The sequence below is a fragment of the Hemitrygon akajei genome, chromosome 29 (assembly GCF_048418815.1).
Source record: "Hemitrygon akajei chromosome 29, sHemAka1.3, whole genome shotgun sequence".
In the NCBI taxonomy this organism is placed as follows: domain Eukaryota; kingdom Metazoa; phylum Chordata; class Chondrichthyes; order Myliobatiformes; family Dasyatidae; genus Hemitrygon; species Hemitrygon akajei.
Window position 1 is genome coordinate 10,205,004 of NC_133152.1, and position 24,507 is coordinate 10,229,510.

The 24,507-nt window shown below is 42.4% G+C and overlaps 1 protein-coding gene across 1 annotated transcript in view; it reads right to left on the bottom strand.

The window, feature by feature from the left end:
* Positions 1–350: 350 nt before the first annotated feature.
* Positions 351–24,507, bottom strand: part of LOC140718218 (uncharacterized) — a 29,283-nt gene continuing 5,126 nt past the window's right edge. The window contains exons 3-5 of the mRNA XM_073031676.1: positions 14,732–14,839; positions 12,945–13,048; positions 351–11,392 (exon numbers count right to left, since the gene is read on the bottom strand). Coding sequence (XP_072887777.1) covers positions 11,220–11,392; positions 12,945–13,048; positions 14,732–14,839 — 385 coding nt within the window. The 3' untranslated portion in view covers positions 351–11,219. The remainder of the gene's footprint in view (positions 11,393–12,944; positions 13,049–14,731; positions 14,840–24,507) is intronic.

Here is a 24,507-nt window from a genome sequence, read left to right on the forward strand (position 1 = left end):
GGGACAGATACAATCAGAAACATCCTGGCATACAGTATAATGTTCATGTTGGCTCCTCAAACAGCATTTCCTCCCATCCATTCCCTGACCATTACCCTTATCGCAATAGGGTATACTTTTGAAGGCCCTGATTGATTCCATCTCCACCACTTGTACTGGTTGTGTAGATTATAATCACTCTATGCTAAAAGTTTTTCTTCATACCTCTCTTATACCTTTGCCTAGCTCTTTGAATTTGACTTTCACTTTCAATTTGAATGTGAATTTGATTTGCATCTACATTGCTTTCAGTATAAGGCAAAACTTGATTGTTTAGAACATCATTTGATGCGAGATATGGATTGAAACCATAGTATGAAGTAGCCCATTTAATTTGATGGGGTCCAAAGGAAACTATAATAATGATCTGCAATACTCACTCTCAATGTAAAAAGCAATTTTCATCAAGTGAATCAAATTGTTATACAGCACTGTTTCATCTGTTTCCTCTCTGGTAAATGCCAATGTTCAGAGAACGTGAGAAGTGGCTCTTTTAAGTTCATTGTAATTATTGTCTGAACCACTTCATTATATTTGGTGTGGTCTAAAGGACTTGTTTGTTGGCTTCATAAATAACTCATTGCCAACGTATAATATAGTTTGCACAAGTGAAGCAGTTTGTTATAAGAAGTATTCTAATCTACTTCAATTTAAGTAGTAATGCTATATTGGATAGAGCACTCATTGAAAGAAAATTAGAAACGCAAGAGATTCAGCAGATGCTGGAAATTTTGAGCATCATGCAGAAAATGCTGAAGGAACACAGAAAGTTGGACAGCATTATGGAGAGGAGTAGACAGTCAATGTTTCAGGCCAAGAACCTTCATCAGGACCCATTTGTTCCAAAATATCAGCTTTTCTCTTCCCTCCATAGTTCCTGTCTGACTTGCTGAGTTTCCCCAGAATTTTCTGTGTTCCTTAGTGAAAACTGTCTAAGCTTCCTGATTGCAGGTCTAGGATTAAGTGTTCCAGCTTATCTGATGGAATCTAGAGGAATCTCAAATGTCTGAAGAATGTCCATGGAGTTTTATTAGGAGGCTTCTAGCAAAATTTTCTTCAAGAGCAATACTCCATTGTTTATGTCACTGTGTTGATACGTATTTTGTGATTCCGTTGGTTTCACTGAGAGTTCAGTAGGAAGCTTTCTATCTTGTTTGGTCTGTTCCAAAAGTGACAAAGCCACCATTGCCAAAGCTCATTCTCGCAGTGTGCAGTGACTAATCAGTCTGTTAGATCATTTCTATCCCTCTAACAGGTTCCATCACTAGGTTTCTCCTTGTGTATCTGCTTGTGTTGAATAGAGATCTGTTACATCTACAACTCAAACAAAGTTCTAGCTGAACAGACCTCGGCAATTTAGTTCAATCTCTAACATGATTCTGTTGATTAGTGGATTTGGTATTGTCTAAAGGACATGTTTGAATTTTCGATGATGGGGCAGCGAACTGGTGCACCTGATAGAGTTCCAGTTTGATCCTGACTTTGGCTGCTGTCAGTGCAGAGTTTGCCTGTTCTCCCTGAGACTATATGGGCTCCCTCTGAGTGCCCCACTTTCCTAACTACATCCTAAAAGCTGATTGGTTAAATGGCTGCTGCATATTTCTCCTGGGCACAGGTCAGTGGAGGGGAGTTGATGGAAATCATTTGTATCAGCTTTGTGGCACAGTAGGAGTGCTGAGTACTCCAATTTCCAGTTTGATGTGGAAAACACAGAACATCAGATCTGTAATTGCAGAAACTAATATTCCAGCGAGGCCTGGCTGCAGTTTCAAATGAGACCATGAGGCTGAATGTACCTTAACCAAGTGAAGCAATGACCATTCACAACTGATACTCAAGTATCCCATTCAATCCGCATGAAATGAAACGCACTTCCGACCTCATTGGGTAGCCCCGGTTCTTCATATTGTTCTTCATATTGTTTTGATCCTAAATACATACCAGAATACTCGATACCTGCACCCTTAAGTGAGCATTTGAAGATCTTTAAGATTTGTTCATGAGAGGAGCTTGTAAAAATGAAGAAATTTCAGCCCGTGAGGTTACTTTAAGGTAAGACAGTGTGAAACTTTAAAAGTGAAGGAATAACATTTCTATCTAAAGCATTGAGGTAACGACAGCTCAATTTATTCAAAGTGATTTTTTTTTAAATTTTGAGCATATTTTTGTTGCATTGCCTTGCTGAATGTAGGAAATGCAGTTACTACCTACTGTTTATGGAAGACAAAGTCTACACTCTGTCTCAGGGAAGTGGGTATCTAGAAATCATTACTGGCATGCAAGGTAGTGAAACCGACCCAGCAATTGGTAAGCATAGGGCTAGTTCCAGGGTCAGATACTGTACGAAGGGAAAGTGTTGATGGAGTGGACTGAATGGCTCCTTGCCCTCTTATAATTGCAGATTAAAACAGCATTTGAACAGGTCCTTCACCCCAGCTCATCTATGCTGCAAATGCTGTAGGTGTTAGGATCCAGTCCGGAGCCCGCCTTCCGGGTCTTGCTCCGGTCTGCGGACTCTGGATTCCGGGCCTTGCAGCCAGCCCTCCTGTCACCCAGAGCCATTGGATCATCTTGGCTTAAGGAGGTACACCTGTCGCCTATTAGGGGGCAGGTGTTTATAAGGAGCTCGGGGATTGAGCCTAGTTGGGGGGTGTTGTCCTGCTCTGAAGCTGGTTTAACCAGCTCTGTACCTGTTCTGTCTGGTTGGTCTTGTTCCCCTGCTTCTCTTGTGTGTGCTTGTCCTGCTGTTCCACCTTATTTGCCTTGCCTGTACTGTCATGCTGTTGGTTGCCTTTCCCAATTTACTGGTGTATCATGGTAGTCCTGCTGCTCACCCTGGACCCAGCTCCATTCTGTTCCCTTGCCTCTGTTGGGTAAGCCAGGCTGCTGCTGTTATCCCTTGGGTGGTTCTGTCTCTTCCTGTCCCTTGCTCCTGGGGGGTCAGCCAGGCCATTGTTGTTACCCTACAGGTGGTTCTGTCCCTTCCTACCCCTCACCTCTGATGGGTTGTGCCCTGCAACTGCCCAGGTGTCCGCGCCTTGCCCAGGCCTCTGTGTTTCCATCTGGGAGGTGGCCCTGCCTGGAATACATGTGGCCTGCCCTGAAGACTCTCCTGTCTGCCACAAACTCTGGGATCCTGCTCTGCCTCTGTCTAGCTTCTGTCCTGCGCTACTCATGTTTTTTCCACTGAAAAATTTCAATGTGTTTGTCTTTAAGTGCAGGGTGCTTGGACTCAAGGTACTGAAGCAGTTTTGAGTGCTTCATTGCCTCATTAGACAGCCTCCAGGCCTGAACTACAGCCTCCTGCCTGTCCGCCGCCAGATGCCTTGGCCAGGTGCGGCTGGTCGTGGGTGGGGTGAGAGGACAAGGTCAGGGCTGGAGGACCCCATGTCGGGGCCGTGGCAATCGCAGTCCGGAGAGAGCGAGTGACCAAGCGAGGAGTGTGACAGGGTGCCCCACCCACCCCCCATAGGATCTATCGGCTGACAAATTTTGTTTCAGTAGATCGCAGTGAGGTAGCTGCTCTGATACTTACGAAACGCTGGGCCCGAATTAGGTCGTCTGTGAATATTTTAGCACTGGGTTCCCCACGAACATTCGGTGTGGTAAACCGGTTCAGAGGCAGTGCTCCAGGCCAGTAGCGACGGCACTTCCCGCCGGTTACCCGAGGCCAACCAGTGATCCCTGGCGCGAGGGTATCACTGTGTTTAGGTGACTGATGACTTCGCGTGGGTTCAAGTTCAAGAGTGAGTGTGACAGGGAATGAGGAAAGGTGCAGCTGACTCGTATCATTTCCTTGCGGCCCAGTGGTTGGGGACCACTGAATTACATTATGTAGTGCGGGGGAGCTACGCGCATGCACACTGGGCAGAAAGAATGGAACTAAAACCCCGCAACCCGGAAACAATCTCTCAACAGTATTTGTGTATTTATTTTTCATTTTTTTTCAGGATCTACTGGGAAAGTCTCAAAGATCGACCAGTCGATCACGTTCGATGGGTTGGCGACCACTACTTTAAAACCTCCCCATCCATGTACTAATCCAAATTCCGCTTGAGCGTTGGTACTGTATCTGCCTCAACAGCTTTCTCTGGCAGTTTGTTCCATAGTCTACTTGCCCCCCTAATGAGATTTTCATGGCTTTTGTCCTCACTCGGTTGTTTCTCCACTTGTTTAATGTCGGCAAGAAGGAGTGGGGCCATTCTGGTTGGGCAGCAGGATAGGATATAGTATCAGCTAGAGAGCAGGCTGGCTGCCAAATGTGGGGTGCTGACAAAGGAATCTCAATCAGTCCTGTTTTGTTGCCTCTGAGCTCACAGTAATGGCATGGTTATGATTGCTTTTGTCTGTGGTATTGGGAGCTATTGAGTAAGTAACCGTTTGGGACTGGGATAGTTCTTATCCCAAGCTTTAAGACAGTGTGGCCCCTATGAAGCTATGATAGATTAAGAATGGATGTGTCATGGAAGCTGAAAGTATAGATGGAACTGACAATGAGGTGCCCTCTGACGGTGAGTGAGTGGGGTTCCACTTGTATTTGTGAGGTGGGGTGTTAGTGGTCACATGGTCAGGGTGTGGCTGCAGTTTTTAGAGAAGCCTGCAACGACAGCGTGTGCTCGGGATCCATTTGCCAACCATGAGCTGATGAAGAGTCAGCTGAGGCAACAAGCAATCTGCTGGATGAACTCAGCAGGCCGAGCAATACCTGTGGTGGTAAAGATGGAGTGCAATCTTGAGTTAAGGACTTTCCAACTATAATGGTCAATGACAAACTATGAGAGAGGACACTTATCAGCTGGAATATATACGAAGGTAGGAGGTTGAGAAAAAAGATGACCTTTCACTGAGAGCTCTGCGTTAATCTGTCAGACTGATAACTAAACTCTTATGATGCCATAGATGTGCTTGAGGGCCACTTTCAGAGTAATGTAATGCTCAGATTTGGAATGCTCATGTGGAGTCTTTTAGTTCCTCTTGGAACAAAGTCCACCTGTGAAGTTTCTTACACACCTAGATCATCCATGGAGAGGGGGAACATTTCGGCTGGCTGCAATCATCATAAGAGGTTGTCTTGTTGATGAAGCTCTGAGCCTTAAAGAGTTCAGGGACTTTCAAAATGTTTTGGTGGGTTGCAATCATCTCCATTTAAGCTTTCAGCAGGGGCCATAACAAGAAGCGAGGCAGGAGTAAGTGGAGCGGCCATTGTAAAAGTGACTATTACGTGAGTGGGCCAGTGTTAGAGTAGTCAGGCTTTGACAAGAACAGGCACAGGCTAGAACTGTGTTGGCAGGATGGTTATTCAGACAGTGCAATGCTCCTCCTGTGAGATTTCAGAGTACCTAACACTCTCCCTGATAACTACCTCTACAATAGACAATAGACAGTAGGTGCAGGAGTAGGCCATTTGGCCCTTCTAGTCAGCACCGCCATTCACTGTGATCATGGCTGATTATACACAATCAGTACCCCGTTCCTACCCTCTCCCCATATCCCTTGACCCCGCTATCTATAAGAGCTCTATCTAACTCTCTCTTGAAAGCATCCAGAGACTTGGCCTCCACTGCCTTCTGGGGCAGAGCATTCCACATATCCACCACTCTCTGGGTGAAAAAGTTTTTCCGCATCTCTGTTCTAAATGGCCTACCCCTTATTCTTAAACCATGGCCTCTAGTTCTGGACTCACCCATCAGTGGGAACATGCTTCCTGCCTCCAGCAAGCCCAATCCCTTAATAATCTTGTATGTTTCAATCAGATCCCCTCATTCTTCTAAATTCCAGTGTATACAAGCCCAGTCGCTCCAATCTTTCAACATATGACAGTCCCGCCATTCTGGGAATTAACCTTGTGAACCTACGCTGCACTCCCTCAATAGCAAGAATGTCCTTCCTCAAATTTGGAGACCAAAACTGCACACAATACTCCAGGTGGGGTCTCACCAGAGCCCTATACAGCTGCAAAAGGACCTCTTTACTCCTATACTCAATTCCTCTTGTTATAAAGGCCAGCATGCCATTGGCTTTCTTCACTGCCTGCTGTACCTACATGCTTGCTTTCATTGACTGGTGTACAAGAACACCTAGATCTCGTTGTACTTACCCTTTTCCTAACTTGACTCTATTTAGATAGTAATCTGCCTTCCTGTTCCTGCCACCGAACTGGATAACCTCACATTTATCCACATTAAACTGCATCTGCCATACATTTGCCCACTCACCCAACCTGTCCAAGTCACCCTGCATTCTCATAACATCCTCCTGACATTTCACACTGCCACCCAGCTTTGTGTCATCAGCAAATTTGCTAATGTTACTTTTAATCCCTTCATCTAAATCATTAATGTATATTGTAAACAGCTGCGGTCCCAGCACCGAACCTTGCGGTACCCCACTGGTCACAGCCTGCCATTCCGAAAGGGACCTGTTAATCGCTACTCTTTATTTCCTGTCAGCCAGCCAATTTTCAATCCATGTAAATACTCTGCCCCCAATACCATGTGCCCTAATTTTGTCCACTAATCTCCTATGTGGGACCTTATCAAAGGCTTTCTGAAAGTCCAGGTACACTACAACCACTGGCTCTCCCTTGTCCATTTTCATAGTTACATCCTCAAAAAAAATTCCAGAAGATTAGTCAAGCATGATTTTCCTTCATAAATCCATGCTGACTCGGACTGATCCTTCTACTGCTATCCAAATGTGTCATAATTTCCTCTTTTATAATTGACTCCAGCATTTTTCCCACCACTGACGTCAGGCTAACCAGTCTATAATTCCCTGTTTTCTCTCCCTCCTTTCTTGAAAAGTGGGACAACATTAGCCACCCTCCAATCAGCAGGAACTGATCCTGAATCTATAGAACATTGGAAAATGATTACCAATGCGTCCATGATTGCTAGAGCCACCTCTTTAAGTACCCTGGGATGCAGACCATCAGGTCGTGGGGACTTATCAGCCTTCAGTCCCAACAGTCTATTCAACACCATTTCTTGCCTGATATAAATTTCCTTCAGTTCATCCATTACCCTAGTTCCTTTGGCCACTATTACTCTGCAGGAAGTGCACCCAACTTCAGCTCCTGACTGACAAGGTCAAGGAACTGGAGCTGGCTGGACTCAGGACTACTCGTGAGGCTAAAAACCTCAGATTTTAACTTCTACTGAGGTGATCACACCCAGAGAGCAGGCTTCAGTTAGTAGGTGAGTGAACATCAGGAGAAGAAAAGAGAGTAAACAGTCAGTACAGGGTTTCCCTCTGGGCATTCTCCTCAGCAACAGGTAAATCCATTTGAATACCACTGGAGGGGTGACCTATTAGGGCAGAGCAGCAGCCATCAGGCCACAGGCACTGTGGCTCAGCAGGGAAGAGTAAAGTCTGGTAGTGTAATAGTGATAGGAAACTCAGTAGCTAAGAACAGGAGATTCCGTGGCCTCAAAAGATAAGCCAGGGTGTTGTGTTACCGCCCAGCTGCTAAGGTCCAAGTTCTCTCGGAGTGACTGCAGAATATACACAAGAGGAAGGATGAGCAGCATACGGGCGTAGTGTACATTGACACCAATGATATAGACAGAAAGGGGGGAGTGGACCTGCGCAGTAAGTACAGAGAGTTGGAAGAGGTTGAAGAGCAGGTCATCTCTGGTTTATTCCCCTACCACATGCTAGTCAGGGCAGGAATAAGATGACAGTACAGATGAATGAGTGCCAAAGCGAGTGATGCAGGGGGTAGGTTTCAGATTTCTGGATCATTACAATCTCTTCTGGGGAAGGTATGACCTACCTGTACAAAAAAGGATGGGTAACCCCTAAATCTGAGGGTGACCAATACCCTTGTGGGCAGGTCTGATAGTGCAGTTGTGGAGGCTTTTAAACTAATTTGGTGGGGGGGGAACCAAAGTGATAGGGCTGAGGATGGGACAATTGGTACACAAATGGATACATGGTGTAGTGAGTTTTTGAGGAAGGATCGGGCAAAATTTCAGTCAGTTGGAGATTTTGAATTGTAACATGGGGCAAAATTGAAAAGGGTGATGAATACAGGACTGAGGGTGTTATATTTGAAAGCACGTAGTGTGCAGAATAAGTTAGATAAGAGTAGCACAGTCAGAGACCCTGTCGGGAGTTACAGTAGCCAAGGTGTGGGATATAAATTACAAGAGATAGAAAGGCCTGTAATATGAGAGATGCGACAGAGTCATGGGGAATTTCAAAATGCTGATAGATTGGGAAAATTAGGTGTGCTGGATCCCAAGGAAAGGAATTCATAGAATCCCATTGGCTTTTAGAGAAACTTGAGTCCACTAGGGGAAAGGCAAATCTCGATTGGGTGTTGTGTAATGAACCAGATTTGATTACAGAGTTTAAGGTAAAGAAACCTTCAGGAGACAGTGATCATAATGTGATAGAATTCACTCTGCAGTTTGAGAGGGAGAAGATAAGGTCAGATGTATCAGTATTACTGTGGAGTAAAATGAATTACAGAAGCATGAGACAGGAGCTGGCCATAATTGATTGCAAGAAGACACTATCAGTGATAGCAGAACAGCAGTGGCTGGAGTTTCTGGGAGCAGTTTAGAAGTGCAGGATAAATGCATCCCCTAAATGAAGAAGCATTCTAAAGGGAGGATAAAGCAATTATTGCCAACAGAATTCAACTGAAAAATACATATGGAGAACATAGATGAAATATGAAAGTAACCAATATCATAAAAAAGATCCCAAAGGTTTTTACAGATATATAAAGTGTAAAAGAGAGATGAGAGTGTATTTTGGACCATTGGAAAATTACCCTGGAGAGGTAGTAATGGGAAAACAGAAATGGTGGACAGATTTAATAAGTTTTTTTGTCAGTCTTCACTGTGGAAAACACTAGCAGTATGCCAGAAATTTGAGAGTGTCAGGGGACAGAAGTGAGTGTAATTGCTATTACTAAGAAGGTGCTTGGGAAGCTGAAAGCTGTAATGGTAAATAAGTCACCTAGACCAGATGGACTATGCCCCAGGGTTCTGAAAGAGACAGCTGAAGAGATTGTAGAGGCATTAGAAATGATCTTTCAAGAATCACTAGATTCTGGAACAGTTTCAGTGGAATGCAAAATTGCAAATATCACTCCACTCTTTAAGAAGGAAGGGAAGCAGAACAAAGGAAATTATTGGCCATGTTGGATACAACTCATTAATTCTTAGATTAGGCTGTTTAATTGTTATTTTATTTGCAGTTTAACAATTAATTATCTGCTTGCATTTAAGTAGCTCTTAAACAGTTTAATATGCCTTTAGTGCATGAGTTCCCAACCCGGGATCCGTTAATTAATTGTATTCATCCATGGCATAAAAAAAGGTTGGGACCCTGCTCTAGTAAAGATACAAATTATAATTCTGGAAAGTTCTGGAAGCAACTTTGTTCTGCATTAAGTGAATAAATGCATTCTCATTGGTTAATTTGGTATTGCAGTATGGAATAAGTGATTTCTAATTGGTTGATACTTATCTATAGATTTTTCCATCAGCTCTCCACAGATCAATTGTGCTTCTTTCCTGACTTCTTAAGGAACCTTGGATTAAAACACCAGAATCCTACCCCCAGTTAGTCACACTTCAATGATTAGAAAGATGTATTATTAAGGATGAGGTTTTCACGGTATTTGGAGGCATATGATAAGGTAAACTAAATTCAGCATCATTTTCTTAAGGGGAAATATTGCCTGACAGACTTGTTGGAAACTCGTTGAGGAAATAACAAGCAAGATAGATAAATAGTCACTGGGTGTCATTTACTTGGATTTACAGAGAGCCTTGGACAAGGTGCCATACATGAAGCAACTGAACGAGATAAAAACCCATGGAATTACAGGAAAGATACTAGCATAGATAGAAGAGTGATTGACTGGCAGGAGGCAAAGAGTAAAAATAAAGGGGACTATTCTGATTGGTTGCCAGTGACTAATGGAGTTCAGCAAGTTGTCGGTACTGGGACCTCTTCTTTTCACACTATATGTCAATGATTTGAATGATGGAATTGATGGCTTTGTGGCCGACTTTGCAGATGATACAGAGATAGATGGAGGGACAAATGGTGTTGAGGAAGCAGGAAGTTTGCAGTAAGATTAAGACAATTCAGGTGAATAGGCAAAGAAATAGTGTAGGGAAATGTATTGTCATGTACTTTGGAAGAAGGAATAAAGGCAGAGACTATTTTCTAAGTAGGAAGAAAATTCAAAAATCATCAGTGCAAAGGGACTTGGGAGTCCTTGAGCAGGATTCCCTAAAGCTTAACTAGCAGGTTGAGTCAGTGGTAAGGAAGGCAAATGCAAAATCATGGAGTATTTTTTAAAATGTAGGTTGGTAGGTTCTTGATTAGTCAGGGTGTTTAAAGGTTACAGGAGAAAGCAAGAGAATGGGATTGCGAGATACATCAGCCATGATGGAATGGCTGAGCAGACTCGATGCACCGAATGGCCTAATTCTGCTCCTATGCCTTATGGTCTTATAGTCTTAAAAATAGGTAAGTTAGCTTTGATCACAGCAAGGAGAGGACAGCTGATATTGCACCATGATCCAAAACAAAGGATAATTTCATGCAAGAAAATACTTTAAAAGGGAACAGAAGTTTGAAATATTGTTAACCCAGAGCTGCAGACAGAAACTGCACAAAATTCAACATAGATTCTGGTTAATAAAACCTTTTTCCCCTCAGACAGAGCCTTCACATAAATCATTAATGTTAAAAAGTTACCACACAACAGACAAAGCATTGATTTGTAGATGAACCATTGAAGACCAATATAACTGAGGTGTACAGGAATTGACTTGAGGTGTCAACAGTAACTGATGGAGTTACTTCAGTGGAGCTGAAGGAAAGTTTATCCCCATCATTTCTTTTATGGGAGGTTTCAAGAACAGCTGCCAGTAAACAGATTTCTGAGAGCTTACTTGGCAAATGATCTTGGAATTTGAATCCATAATGCTGATGAAGGCTATAGGTTTTTCCTCCATAAAAAGACACACAAAAAAGGAATTACAAATTATGTTTTAAAACGGCATCTAAAGGAGTGAGGCCTGTCATGGTGTTTTATATTGAAATATACTCTTACTGATGGCTGTGGTACCAACAGCTGAGATATTGGTTAACTTTGTATTAGAATGAAGAGGGTTACATATTGTAAATGTCCCAGGGAAACTGATCAATCAGAACAAGTTTGTTTTCAGCATGAGTTCAGTAAACTCTTCCATGTTCACTGTACCATCACCTTTAGTGTCCACTCCTTTGATCATCTCCTGTAAATCTTCATTTGAGAAGTAAACACCCGCAGACTTGCAGGCATCTTTGAGATTGTCAAAAGTGATCTTCCCATCACTGTCTGCAAGTAATCATATTTAAGCACTTATTAAAGAGCCACTTAATTTTCCACAGACTGCTTATGCTCAAATCTGGAGCAAAAAGAAAATTGCTGGAAGATCTCAGTGGGTTGAGCAGCATCCATGGGGAGATTCCTGATGCAGGGCTTCAGCCTGAGCCATCAGAAATTCCTTTGTGGCTTGGCCCACAGAGTTCCTCCAGCAGGTTTCTTGTTATACTTTTTGTTTTTGTTTTTTTTTTAACATTTTTCTCACTGGAACAAAACTAAGCATGAAAAACAATGCGGGACAAAGATTTGACTGGTCAGAACATTTGTTACTCTTAAAACTGTTTAACTGCTAGAAGCTTGAAGCAACAAAATGGTAATTGTACCACAAAATCTGGTGTGGAGGTTCAAACAATGTCGCCAAATTAGTTCACCAACTTATTGGTATTTCCCCAGAGTTAACGGGGAGCATGCTATGTCACAGCCATAGAGCGATACAGCGAGGACATATGCCATTCAGCCCATTGAGTCCATGCTGACTATCAGGTAAAGTGCACTGGGCAGAACTGGCGCCAGCTGTGACCTTATTCTCCAGGACACACACTGAGCATAGCACCAAGGGTGAACCACTGCAGAAAGATGCTCCACAGCAACATCTATGCAAGCTTACAGCTTTAAAATTGAGAAAACTCTAAAATGATGGCATGTGAATTTTTAACTCTTATTAACTATCAAATTATCCTATTTTACAACAGATAATAAATGTATTAACAACTAGCTGTTCTTTTCATAATATATTCATGTGTTAACAAGCAAGTTACATACAAAATCCAAAAGGAACTTAGCAGTTCAGACAGCATCTATGGATAGGGAATAAACAGTTAACATTTTAAGCCAAGATCATTCATTGAGGATAAAGGGAAAGGTTGAAAATGATTGTGACAACTGTGATGTCCTTAGAAAATGAGTCTAACATAGAGCATGTGTAATGTGAAAAATCAGAAATTTCATGCACTTTTTTCATGAACATTTTAATTGTGTGGTGTTCAATAATGAAAATAAATTAGAGTAGAAGCAGGCTCATGAAAGGCTTGGGAAGACAAGAAGGGAAGCAAATCTCCAGTGCCTGAGTACAAAAACATGGATCTTTGAAGGTTGAATAATCAATTCAGTTATGCACGAATCCTGCTGGCTCTTACTCTTTACCTTGAGATATTGTTAAGGTCACTTAAAGAACAAAAGGATGTTTGACTTTTTTTTAAAAACAGAAACTGTCAGAAGATTTGCAATGAAAGAGGACTAGGTATTTGGAAGAATAAAAATGATCATGGAAAATGTACAGTTCTTTCAGAGAACTGACGCAGAGAGTATGTGAAAGGACTCTTTCAGTCTGAGATCTATGACTCTGGGTACATCCTCTTGACTACAAATAATGCATCTGAGCAAAAGATGTCATTATATTTGTCAAAACCTATGCAATATTTTCATTGCTGCAGTTCTACCTCTCATCATTTTTGTGCACACATGATTCAATTATCTAGTGATAAAATCTGTCTTGATGACTCACCACAATCAAAGAGATCAAATCCCTGTTTAATTTCCTCAAAGACGTCTCTGGCATTTCCCTGATATTCTATCACAATCTGAAGGAAATCATGGAAACTCACATTGCTGTGGGAAAACAGAAAGACAGCAAATTGAAATGTGTAAGAGCAAGCCACCAGGTGATAGAGCAGTGAAACAGGAAGATCCCATAAACTCTTCTCAGGCTTCCAGTGGGGTACAGGTATCCGTTATAACCAACGTTTCGATGATCAACACTGCCATCTTCATCCGGGTATTCATAAACCCGTAGTCCGGTCCACTGGTATTTATAACCCCATAGTCTGTCTCTTCTGATTGGTTTGGTCCTCATCCAATCAGGTTTCTGCTCTCCCACCTTGTTTATAATCGAATTCCAGTTCTTACGTAGAGCGAGACTTTTGCCTTTGTTAAAATTCTTTTCCTCTAGTTTTATTTCAATGGCTTCCTTTAGCAGGCAGTCCCAAAAGCCATTGGTGTGGCACAGTAGTTTTGTGCCATCTAAGTCAATCCTACGGCCACTGTAAATGCAATGTTCTGCTGCCACCAATTTCTCTGGGTAACACAAGCTGATACACCTCCTATTCTCCTTAATTCTGGTTACCACTGTGTGTCCCTTCTGGCCAATATACGCTACACAGCATTCACAGGGAATCCTGTTCACACCAGCTGACCTGAGTCCCGGGTCATCTTTGAAGCACATAAGCTGTGATTTGTGATTTTGTGTTTGTGTTTGTGGATACAATATTTCTTCAGGATCCTGGCGTTCCTTCCAGAAACCGTGGAGATATAAAGAAGACAGGTGGTAGTAACGGGTTCTTCCTTGTTGTTAGGCTTCCTGGTTTTTACGTCAGCCCTTTTAAGGACCCAATCAAATCCTTTACACAAGTCCCTGACTAACATCAGTTTCTGGAACCTCCCATGATAATGTCACAGTGAGGTCACCTGTGCACTGATTCCACCTCCAGCAGACATCAGCATATTCAGAAAAAGTATGGAGTCACTGAGATATAGCACAGAGTCAGGCTCTTCAGACCAATGAAAAACACCAACCACCAACCATCTGTTTACTGTAAATCTACATTATTCTCATTTTTTTATGTTCTCCACCATTTGCATCAACTCTCCTCAGATTTTACCACTCATCCACACATGAGGGGCAATTTATAGTGGCCGGTTAACCTACCAATCCACGTGCCTTTGGATGTGGGAGGAAATCAGAACGCCCGGAGGAAACCCACATGGTTACAGGGGCAACACAAGAGAAGCTGAGGAATTCTGGGAATTAGACTGCATCACCGGGGTAATGGACAATTGACGCTGATGTTTCAGGTTAAGGCACTTTATCTGAACTAAAAATAAAAGGGAGAGCTAATATGAAAAGGTGAAAGGAAGTGGTGAAGTAAGTGCTGGCTGACGATATATGGATGCAGCTGAGCAGCACTGGCAGAGATAATGAGGAAGAGAGTGTGGAAATAGTAACAGAGGCTGGGAGGTGCTAGGTCTGATTGGTAAGGTCACAGGGAGAACGTGAAAACTCCCTGTTCTCCATGTGACTACCCTATTTCGATCTACCCTCCCCACTTCCCTCACTTAAGGTCAATATTACAGCAGGGTTTCTGGAGCTGTGAGATATCTGCTCTACCAGCTATACCATCTGATGGATGGATTATATATCAAATAACATACAGTATAGGCATTCAACAAAATAAAAAGTGCAGGCAAACATGCTTAACGATTGCAGGAAAAATAGCCAATAATTGCTACACTTACTTTTCTTTTAAATGCCCCAAATTGCTCATCATTTTCCTCAATTCCTCCTGGTTGACAACAAAACCAAGGATCTGTAGAGCTGCATGAACCTCAGCTGAATTAAGATACCTAAGTTAAAATGACAGATTAAAATAAATTTTTTATTGTTAAATAAATTAACACCCACAAGTTCATGTATAGCCGTTGATCTGAAAACAAAATTGTTGGAAATATGTAATTCTGATTAAATGTCATCAATTATATTCTTCTCTTTTTTGTAGATGCTGACTGACCATTGAATATTTCCTAGGATTTCTGCTTTTATTGCCAATTTCCGGCATTTGCAATCGTTTACTTTTTCTATAAGTTTCCAACAATGTTTTGCTTGTTTAGAATTTAACTGAAAAGTAAGTATTTTCCGGTGCATTGGAAACAAATGTGAAGCATCCATTAAATTACAAGAGACATCGTTTATATGAGTAAGGGCTCTCTGGGGCTTGGGATATAGCTTATCTCACATTGGAATGGAACCCCAACTAGTTATCCAGGTGTAGTGCACTCTGATATTCTTCCTCAGGACTTCGGTAGCAGCTAACTAGGTAATCTTCGCCAAGCTCCTTTCCAATTCTCTGGGGCCCTGCTTCCAATTTTTCTTTAAACATGCTTTGCTGGTAACATTTTTCCATAAAGGGAATTGAAATTTGTTGGTACATTAATCTTGAATAACATCCAATAGTTCGTAAATTTGCGATTTTACACCTCAAAACTCCTGAGAATGCCAGATTGTCGGAATTTTACTATTACAATAAATAACTGATTGTTGCTGGACCAAACTCAAACCCAAGTTTCTTTGATCCACTTAAATGCTTTAACCACATGCTGACTGACCCAATTCATTAACTGGGATCTAGGAGTATCCCACAATGGAGCTGGAAGAACACAACAGGTCAGGCAGCATATGTGGAGAGAAATGGACAGTCAATGTTTCAGTTTGAGAGCCATCTGAATTCATGATATAGGAGACAGTGGCCTGATGATTGTCACAGAGACTTGGTCCAGTGGAAGTTAAGAAGAGGTGTCCTGCTGTCTGATTCCGGCATCTGCCATCTTTTGTGCACCCAGGAGGATGATAACCAAGGGAAAACATTTCAGACTGATGCTGTTGATGTTTCTGATTGGTGCATTTTCCTTCACCTGCTATTCCTCAAATGTTACCTCTCTGTTTATCCATGTTAGTACACAGCCTGGCTACCCAACACTGGCTGTAACATGGACATCGTAGTATTAGAAATTAAAACAGAGAATGCTGGGAACACTCAGCATCCACAGAAAGTGAAATAGTCAGTGTTTCAGATCTGGGATTGTTCATCATTGATTCTTATTCTTAGCTCGACTAAGATGTCGTTCAACTTTGTGACAATCCTTTCTGGTTTTATTTTTATAAAGTCATGTAGCACAGAAAGAAATTCCCCTTGGCCCTGCATGTTCATGCAGCTTATTATCTCTCCATCACATTCATCTGGTTGCCAAGCTTCATGACAGCACTCCCATGATCAATTCAGCTGCAACCAACCACTGAAATGACCTTGATCCAGTATACTAATTGTTTGCATCTGGTCATACAAGCACAAAGTTACACAGCACAGAAATAGGCCATTCATACCAACCAGAAATCCTCTCCAAGTTCATTCCACCTGCCACTGTGTTCTAAGCCTTTTCAGTCCATGTGCCTGTCCAAACGCCCTTTAAAATTTGTCACTGTACCTGCCTTAACCAATTCCTATGGCAGCTTACTCCATTTACAGTACGTACCACTATTTGCAGAAAAAGGTGTCCTTCAAGTCCTTCTTGAAACTCTCCCCTCTCGTCTTAAACCTATGCCTTCTGGTGCTTGACTCTCCAGCCATGGGGAGAAACTGAGTGCATCTATCCAATTTATGCCACTCATGATTATTATATACACTTCTGTAAGTCTGACTGGTGGCGTAGTGGCATCAGCGCCGGACTTCCGAGCGAAGTCTCCCAGGTTCGAATCCAGCCATCTCCCTTGCACACTTTCCATCCGTGCTGGGTTGAGCATCGAACTAGCAATTTGGCCTCGTAAAAATAAGAAAGCCTGCTAAAATATGTCATGACAGCATCCCGATGACTCCACTCGGTGTTAGGGGCTTTCTTCTTCTTCACCACTCAGTCTGCTATGCCCCAAGCAAAAGCGTCTATCCTGTCCAACCTCATCTTATAACTCATCTCCTCAAGTCAAATCAACATCCTTGTAACTTTTGTTCTGCACTCTTTCCTACTGTATACTAGAGTGACCAAAACTGAGCACGATACTCCAAGTGGAGCCTTGCCGGTGTCTTGTACAACCTATACATGACCTGCCAGCTTTCATAATCAATGCCCTAACTGACGAAGGCTAGTGTGCCAAAAGATGTCTTCACCATCATGTTTGCCTGTCACCACACTTTCAGGGAACCATATACCCAAACTTATAGGTCCCTCTATTCTGCCATACTGATAAGACAATGCAGTGTCATCATTTATTCTAATGTGTATATTCATTCTTGATTTCACCAGACATCCTGTGAATTCCAGCAAAAAGGGCCTGTGATACAAGACATAGGAGTAGAATTAGGCCATTCAGCTCATCAAGACTACTCTGCCATTCCATCACGGCTGACTTGTTATCCCTCTTAACTCCGTTCTCCTACCTTCTTCTCGTAACCTTTGACACCCTGATTAATCAAGAACCCATCAACCTCCACCCTAAGTATTCCCAATGACTTGCCCTACAGAGCTACACAGCTATCTGTGGCAATGAATTCCACAGATTCACCACCCACAGGCTAAAGAAATGTTTCTTCATCTATGATCCATCTCATCAAAGATGTTCCTCTATTTTGAGGCTGTACCATCTGGTCCTAGAATCCTCCAGTATAGGAAACATATTCTCCACATCCACTCTATATAGGCCTTTCAATATCGCTAGTTTTCAATGAGATCCCCATTCATCCTTCTAAATTCCAGTAAATACAGGCCCACACTCCTCATATGTTAACATTTTCATTCCTGGGATCATTCTTGTTAACATCCTCTGGACCTGGTCCAATGCCAGCATATCTTTTAGATAACAGGCCCAAAACTTCTCACAATACTCTAAGTGCAGTCTGACCAATGCCCTATAAAGCTTCAGCATTACATCCTTGCTTTTGTATTCTAGTGCTCTCAAACTAAGTGCTAACATTGCATTTGCCTTCCTTATCACTCTCTCAAACTGTAAGTTAACCTTTAGTGAACCCCGCATAAGGACTCCCAAGTCTCTTTGCACCTCAGATTTTTGAATTTTCTCACCATTTAGAAAATAGTCCAGGCCTTTATTCCTTCTAACAAAGTGCATGACAGGCACTTCCCTACACTATATTCCATCTGCCACTTCTTTGCCCATTCTTCCATTCTGTCATTCTTTTGCAGACACATTGCTTCCTCACAACTACCCAACCTTCTATTAATCTTCCACATCATTCACAAAGCCATTAATACCTTCATCTAAATCATTGACATATAACTTGAAAGGAAGCAATCCCAACACTGACCCCTGCAGAACACCACTACTCACCAGCAACCAACCAGAAAAGGACCACTTTATTCCCACTCTTTGCCTCCTGCCAGTCAGCCAATCTTGTATCCATGCAAGTATCTTTCTGGTAATACTCTGGGGTCTTATCATGATAGGCAGCTTCATGTATGGCACCTTGTCAAAGGTCTTCTGAAAATCTAAATGAACAACAACCACTGAGACTCCTTTGTCTACCTTACCTGTTACTTCCTCAATGAATTCCAACAGATTGGTCAGGCAGGATTTCCCCATAAGGAAATCATTTTGACATTAGCCTATTTTGTCATGTTCCTCCAAGAACTTCAAAATCTCATCTTAATAAAAGACTCCAAGATCTTTCCAACCACTGAAGTCAGGCTAACTGGCCTGTAATTTCCTTTCTTCTGGTTCCTACCTTCCTAAAAAATGGAGTGGAATTTGCAATTTTCAAAACCTCCAGAACCATTCCAGAGCCTAGTGATTCTTGAGAGATCATTACTAATACCTTTACAATCTCTTTCAGAACCCTGGGGTGTAGTCCATCTGGTCAAGGTGATCTATCGACCTTCAGAATTTTCAACTTCCCAAGAAGCTGCTTCTTACTAATTGCAATTGTACTCATTTTTGCCCCGACACCTTCCTTTTCTGACATTCTGCTCGTGCCTTCCACAGTGAAGACTGAAACAAAATACTTATTCAGGTCTTCCACCATTTCTTTGACCCCATTAGTACATATGTCATTACATGTTTCATTTTACAGTGACCCAATATCTACTTTCGTCTCTCTTTTACTCCATAAATATCTGAAAAATTTCTCGTATCCTTTTTAATATTTTGTCTAGTATACCTTCATATTTCATTTTTTTCTCTCTTTATGTCTTTAGTTGCCTTCCATTGATTTTTAAAAGCTTCTTAATCCTTTACCTACCCATTAATTTTTGTTACATTATATGCCCTCTCTTTTGCTTTTATGCGGTCTTTGACTTCCCTTGTCAGCTACTGTTGCCTAATCCTCCCTTTAAAATAATTTTTCATCTTTAGGATGTAATTTTCCTGCAGCTTCCAACTTTCTCCCAGAAACCCAGCATTGCTGTTCTGATAGCATCCCCTTCCCATCAACTTTAGCCAGCTCCTCTCTCATGCTTCTGTAGTTTCCTTTACTCCATTGTAATACTGATATATCATTTTTAACTTCTCCTTCTCAAACTGCAGGGTGAATTCTATCATAATATGATCACTGTCTTCGATGGGTTCCTTTACCTTAAGCTCCCTAACCAAATCTGTGTCATTACATAACACTAAATCCAGAATTTCCATTTCCCTTGTGAGCTTAACCACAAACTGTTCTAAAAAGCCATCTCCTAGCCATTCTACAAGTCTCCTCTGTTGGGGTCCAGCACCACCCTGATTTTTCCAATCTACCTGTGTGTTGAAATTCCCCATGACTATCGTAAATCTCCCTTTTCATATATCTTTTCTATTTCCCACTTTAATTTGTAGCTCACATCCTGGCTACTGTGCAGAGGCTTGTATATTTCTCCTATCAGGGTCTTTTTACACTTCCAGCTTCTTAACTCTGCCCACAAGGATTCTTCTGATACTAGATCACCTCGTTCTAAGGATTTGATTTCAATTTTTACCAACAGAGCCAAACACACCCTCTGTCTACCTGTCTATTCTTTGGATACAACTTGTATCCTTGGATGTTAAGCTCCCATCTGTCCTTTCAGTCAAAACTCAGCAATGCCCAGGGCGTCATACCTGCCAATTTCTAACTGTGCTGAAAAATCACCTACCTTTTTCTGCATACTGTGTACATGTAAATATAACACCTTCAGTCCTGTGTTCATCGCCCTTTTTGATATTAGCCCCCTGTTACCTTTTAACTCATCCTACTGACTACAATTTTGCCCTGTCATCTGTCTGTCCTTCCTCACAGTCTCACTACACACAGTTGTATACCAACTGCCCCATTTTCAGCCCTATCACTCCGGTTCCCTTCCCCCCTGCCAAATTAGATGAAGCCCTCACTAACAGCTCTAGCAAACCTGCCTGCAAGGATTTTAGTCCCCTTTGTGCTCAGGAGTAACCCATCCTTTTTGTACGGGCCATACCTCCCCCAGAAGAGATTCCAATGATTCAGGAATCTGAAATCCTGCCCCCTGCACCAGTTCTTCAGCCTCACATTGATTTGCCAAATCATCCTATTTTTACCCTCACTGGCGCATGGCACAGGCAGCAATCCAGAGGTTACTACCCTCAAGGTCCTGCTTTTCAGCTTTCTACCCAACTCTTTATTTTCTCTCATCAGGACCTCATCCCTTTTTGTAGCTATGTACTTAGTACCAACATGACCCATGACTTTCCACTGTTTACCCTCTACTTAAATGACATGGACCTGATCAGAGACATCCCTGACCCTGGCACCTGAAAGGCAACATACCATCTGGATGTCTCTTTCATATCCTCAGAATCTGCTGTCTGCTCCTCTAATTATCTATCACTACTAAACTCCTCTTCTCCTGCCCCCCCCCCTTCCTATCTGAGCCACAGCAACAGACTCTGTGCCAGAGGTCAGGTTACAGTGGCTACTTCTGGTGGGTGCCCTCCCCCCCAGAAGTATCCATATTGGTATACTTATTATTGAGGGGAACTGCCACAGAGGTACTCTGCACTCACTGCCTTTTCCCTTTCCCTCTCCTAACAGTCACTAAGGTACCTGCTTCCTGTCAACCTAGGGGTGACTACCTCCCTGTAGCTCCTAGCTATCACTTCCTCAGTCTCCCGTATGAGCCGAAGGTCACTGAGCTGCAGGTGCAGCTACTGAGCATGGTCCTTAGGGAGCTGCAGTTTGGTGCACTTTGTGCAGATATACGTAGCTACCGGGGAGACTGGATATCTCCCAAAGTTCCCATATCTCACACAAGGAGCATACCATTAACTCTGGAGCCATTCTCAGCACACTAGTTATGTACCAACAGAAAAAAAACTTACTAGAAACTTAATTAGTTTGCCCAAGCCTATTGAGCCAAAGCCTGACCACTCAAACAATAACTGCTCTGCTTACTCCTTTTTATTGGCCGCTGCTGAGTGCCTAATAGTTCATTTTGATAGCAGCCAGCTAAAAAGGCCAGAAAGCACCTTTCTTTTTATACAACATGTTCATGTGTTTCATAGATATATAGGGTACATATATATATATAAAAAACATAAAGGTTAACTTGCAGGTTGAGTCAATGGTAAGGAAGGTAAATGCAATGTTAGCATTAATTTCAAGAGGACTAGAATATAAAAGCAAGAATGTAATGCTGAGGCTTTATAAGGCATTGGTCAGAACACACTTGGAATATTGTGAGCTGTTTTGGGTCCCTTATTTAAAGAAGGACATGTTGGCATTGTAGAGGGTTCAGAGGAGGTTCAAGAGAATCATTCCAGAAATGAAAGGGTTAACATGTGAGGAGTAATTGATGGCCCTGAGCCTGTACTCACTGGAGTTTAGAAGGATGAGGAAGATCTCATTGAAACCTGTCAAATATTTAAAGGCCTAGGTAGAGTGAATGTCGAAAGGATGTTTCCTATAGTCGAGGAGTTTCAGACCAGAGGACACAGGTTAGGACATCCTTTAGAACAGAGATGAGGAGGAAATAATTTAGCTAGCGGTGGTGACTCTGTGGAATGCACTGCCACTGATGGCTGTGGAGGTCAAGTCATCGGATATATTTAAAGCAGAGGTTGATAGTAAAGGCATTAAAGGTTATAGGGAAAGGCAGGAGACTGGTGTTGAGAAGGATAATAAATCAGTCATGATGGGATATCAGAGCAGTCTCACTGGGCCGAATAGTCTAATTCTTATGGTCTTTTGGTCACTTTCCCCAGATAATAGATTTAATGCGACACAGTGAAAATTAAATAGTGATTTACGTATAATTTATATTCTGTGTGCTATCTATGCCTGTGATGCTGTTGTGATTTTTTTCGTTGTATCTCTACCTCACCATACCTGTGTACATGAAAATAAAATTATCTTTTATCTACATCTATTTTACTTATTTAGAGATGTGGCATGGAACAGCCCTTCCAGCCCAACGAACATCACCGCCCGGCAAACCACCTATTTAATACCAGCCTAATCACAGGACAATTTACAGTGACCAATTAACCAACTAACTGATAAGATGTGAGAGAAGACCAATTAAGTGTGACAGTGGAAAAGTGTGTATGGAACCAGAGGAGATAGCAGAGGTACCTAATGAATACTTTGCTTCAGTATTCACTATGGAAAGGATCTTGGCGATTGTAGGGATGACTTGCAGCAGACTGAAAAGCTTGAGCATGTAGATATTAAGAAAGAGGATGTGCTGGAGCTTTTGGAAAGTATCAAGTTGGATAAGTCTCCGGGACTGGATGAGATGTACCCCAGGCAAGATATGGGAGGCAAGGGAGGAGATTGCTGAGACTCTGGCAATGATCTTTGCATCATCAATGGGGACAGGAGAGGTTCCAGATGATTGGAGCGGTGTAGATGTTGTTCCTTTATTCAAGAAAGGGATTAGAGATAGTCCAGGAAATTATAGACCAGTGAGCCTTACTTGGCTGGTAAGTTGATAGAAAAGATCTTGAGAGGCAGGATTTATGAACATTTGGAAAGGCATAATATGATTAGGAATAGTCATCAAGGCTTTGTCAAAGGCAGGTCGTGCCTTACAAGCCTGATTGAACTTTTTGAGGATGTGACTAAAAACATCAATGAAGATAGAGCAGTAGATGTAGTGTATATGGCTTTCAGTAAAGCATTTGATAAGGTATCCCATGCAAGGCTTATTGAGAAGGTAAAGAGGCATGGGATCCAAGGGGACTTTGCTTTGTGGATCCAGAACTGGCTTGCCCACCGAAGGCAAAGAGTGGTTGTAGACGGGTCATATTCTGCATGGAGGTCAGTCACCAGTGGTGTGCCTCAGGGATCTGTTCTGGAACCCCTACTCTTCGTAATTTTTATAAATGACCTGGATGAAGAGATGGAGGGATGGATTAGTAAATTTGCTGATGACAAAGGTTAGGGGTGTTGTGGATAGTGTGGAGGGCTGTCAGAGGTTACAGCAGGACATTGATAGGGTACAAAACTGGGCTGCTGAGTGGCAGATGGAGTTCAACCCAGATAAGTGTGAGGTGGTTCAGTTTGGCAGGTCAAATATGATGGCAGAATATAGTATTATAGTATTCTGTTGGTAGTGTGGAGGATCAGAGGGATCTTGGGGTCCGAGTCCATAGGACACTCAAAGCTGCTGTGCAGGTTGACTCTGTGGTTAAGAGGGCATACAGTGCATTGGCCTTCATCAATTGTGGGATTGAGCTTAGGAGCCGAGAGGTAATGTTGCAGCTATATAGGACCCTGGTCAGACCCCACTTGGAGTACTGTGCTCAGTTCTGGTCACCTCACTATAGGAAGGATGTGGAAACCATAGTAAGGGTGTAGTGGAGATTTACAAGGATGTTGCCTGGATTGGAAAGCATGCCTGATGAGAATAGGTTAAGTGAACTCAGCCTTTTCTCCTTGGAGTGGCAGAGGATGAGAGGTGACCTGATAGAGGTGTATAAGATGATGAGAGGCATTGATCGTGTGGATAGTCAGAGGCTTTTTCCCAGGGCTGAAATGGCTAGCACAAGAGGGCACAGTCAGGGGTAAGTTTTTTATGCAGAGAGTGGTGAGTGCATGGAATGGGCTGCCAGTGACGGTGGTGGAGAATGATACGATAGGGTATTTTAAGAGACTCCTGGATAGGTACAGGAAGCTTAGAAAAATAGAGGGCTGTGGGTAACCCTAGGTAATTTCTAAACTAAGTACCTGTTTGGCACAGCATTGTGGGCCGAAGGGCCTGCACTGTGTTGTAGGTTTTCTATGTTTCTAACCAGTGCATCTTTGGACTGAGGGAGGAAACCAGAGCATGCAGAAAAATCCCAGGGAATTGAACTCTGAACTCCGGAACACCTCGAGCTGCAAATAGTGTCACCCCAACTGCTATGCCACTGTGGCACCCATTGAACTGAGCTAATTGTTTACACAAAGAGTCTTAGGTGCCTGGAGATGTGAAAATGTTACAAAAATGGACAAAGATATGGTAACAATGGCTAAGACGCACTTAGATAGCAATTAATTTGGCATCAAGTTGGGACAGAAATCATGGGTCATAGAGCCTGTTCCTAT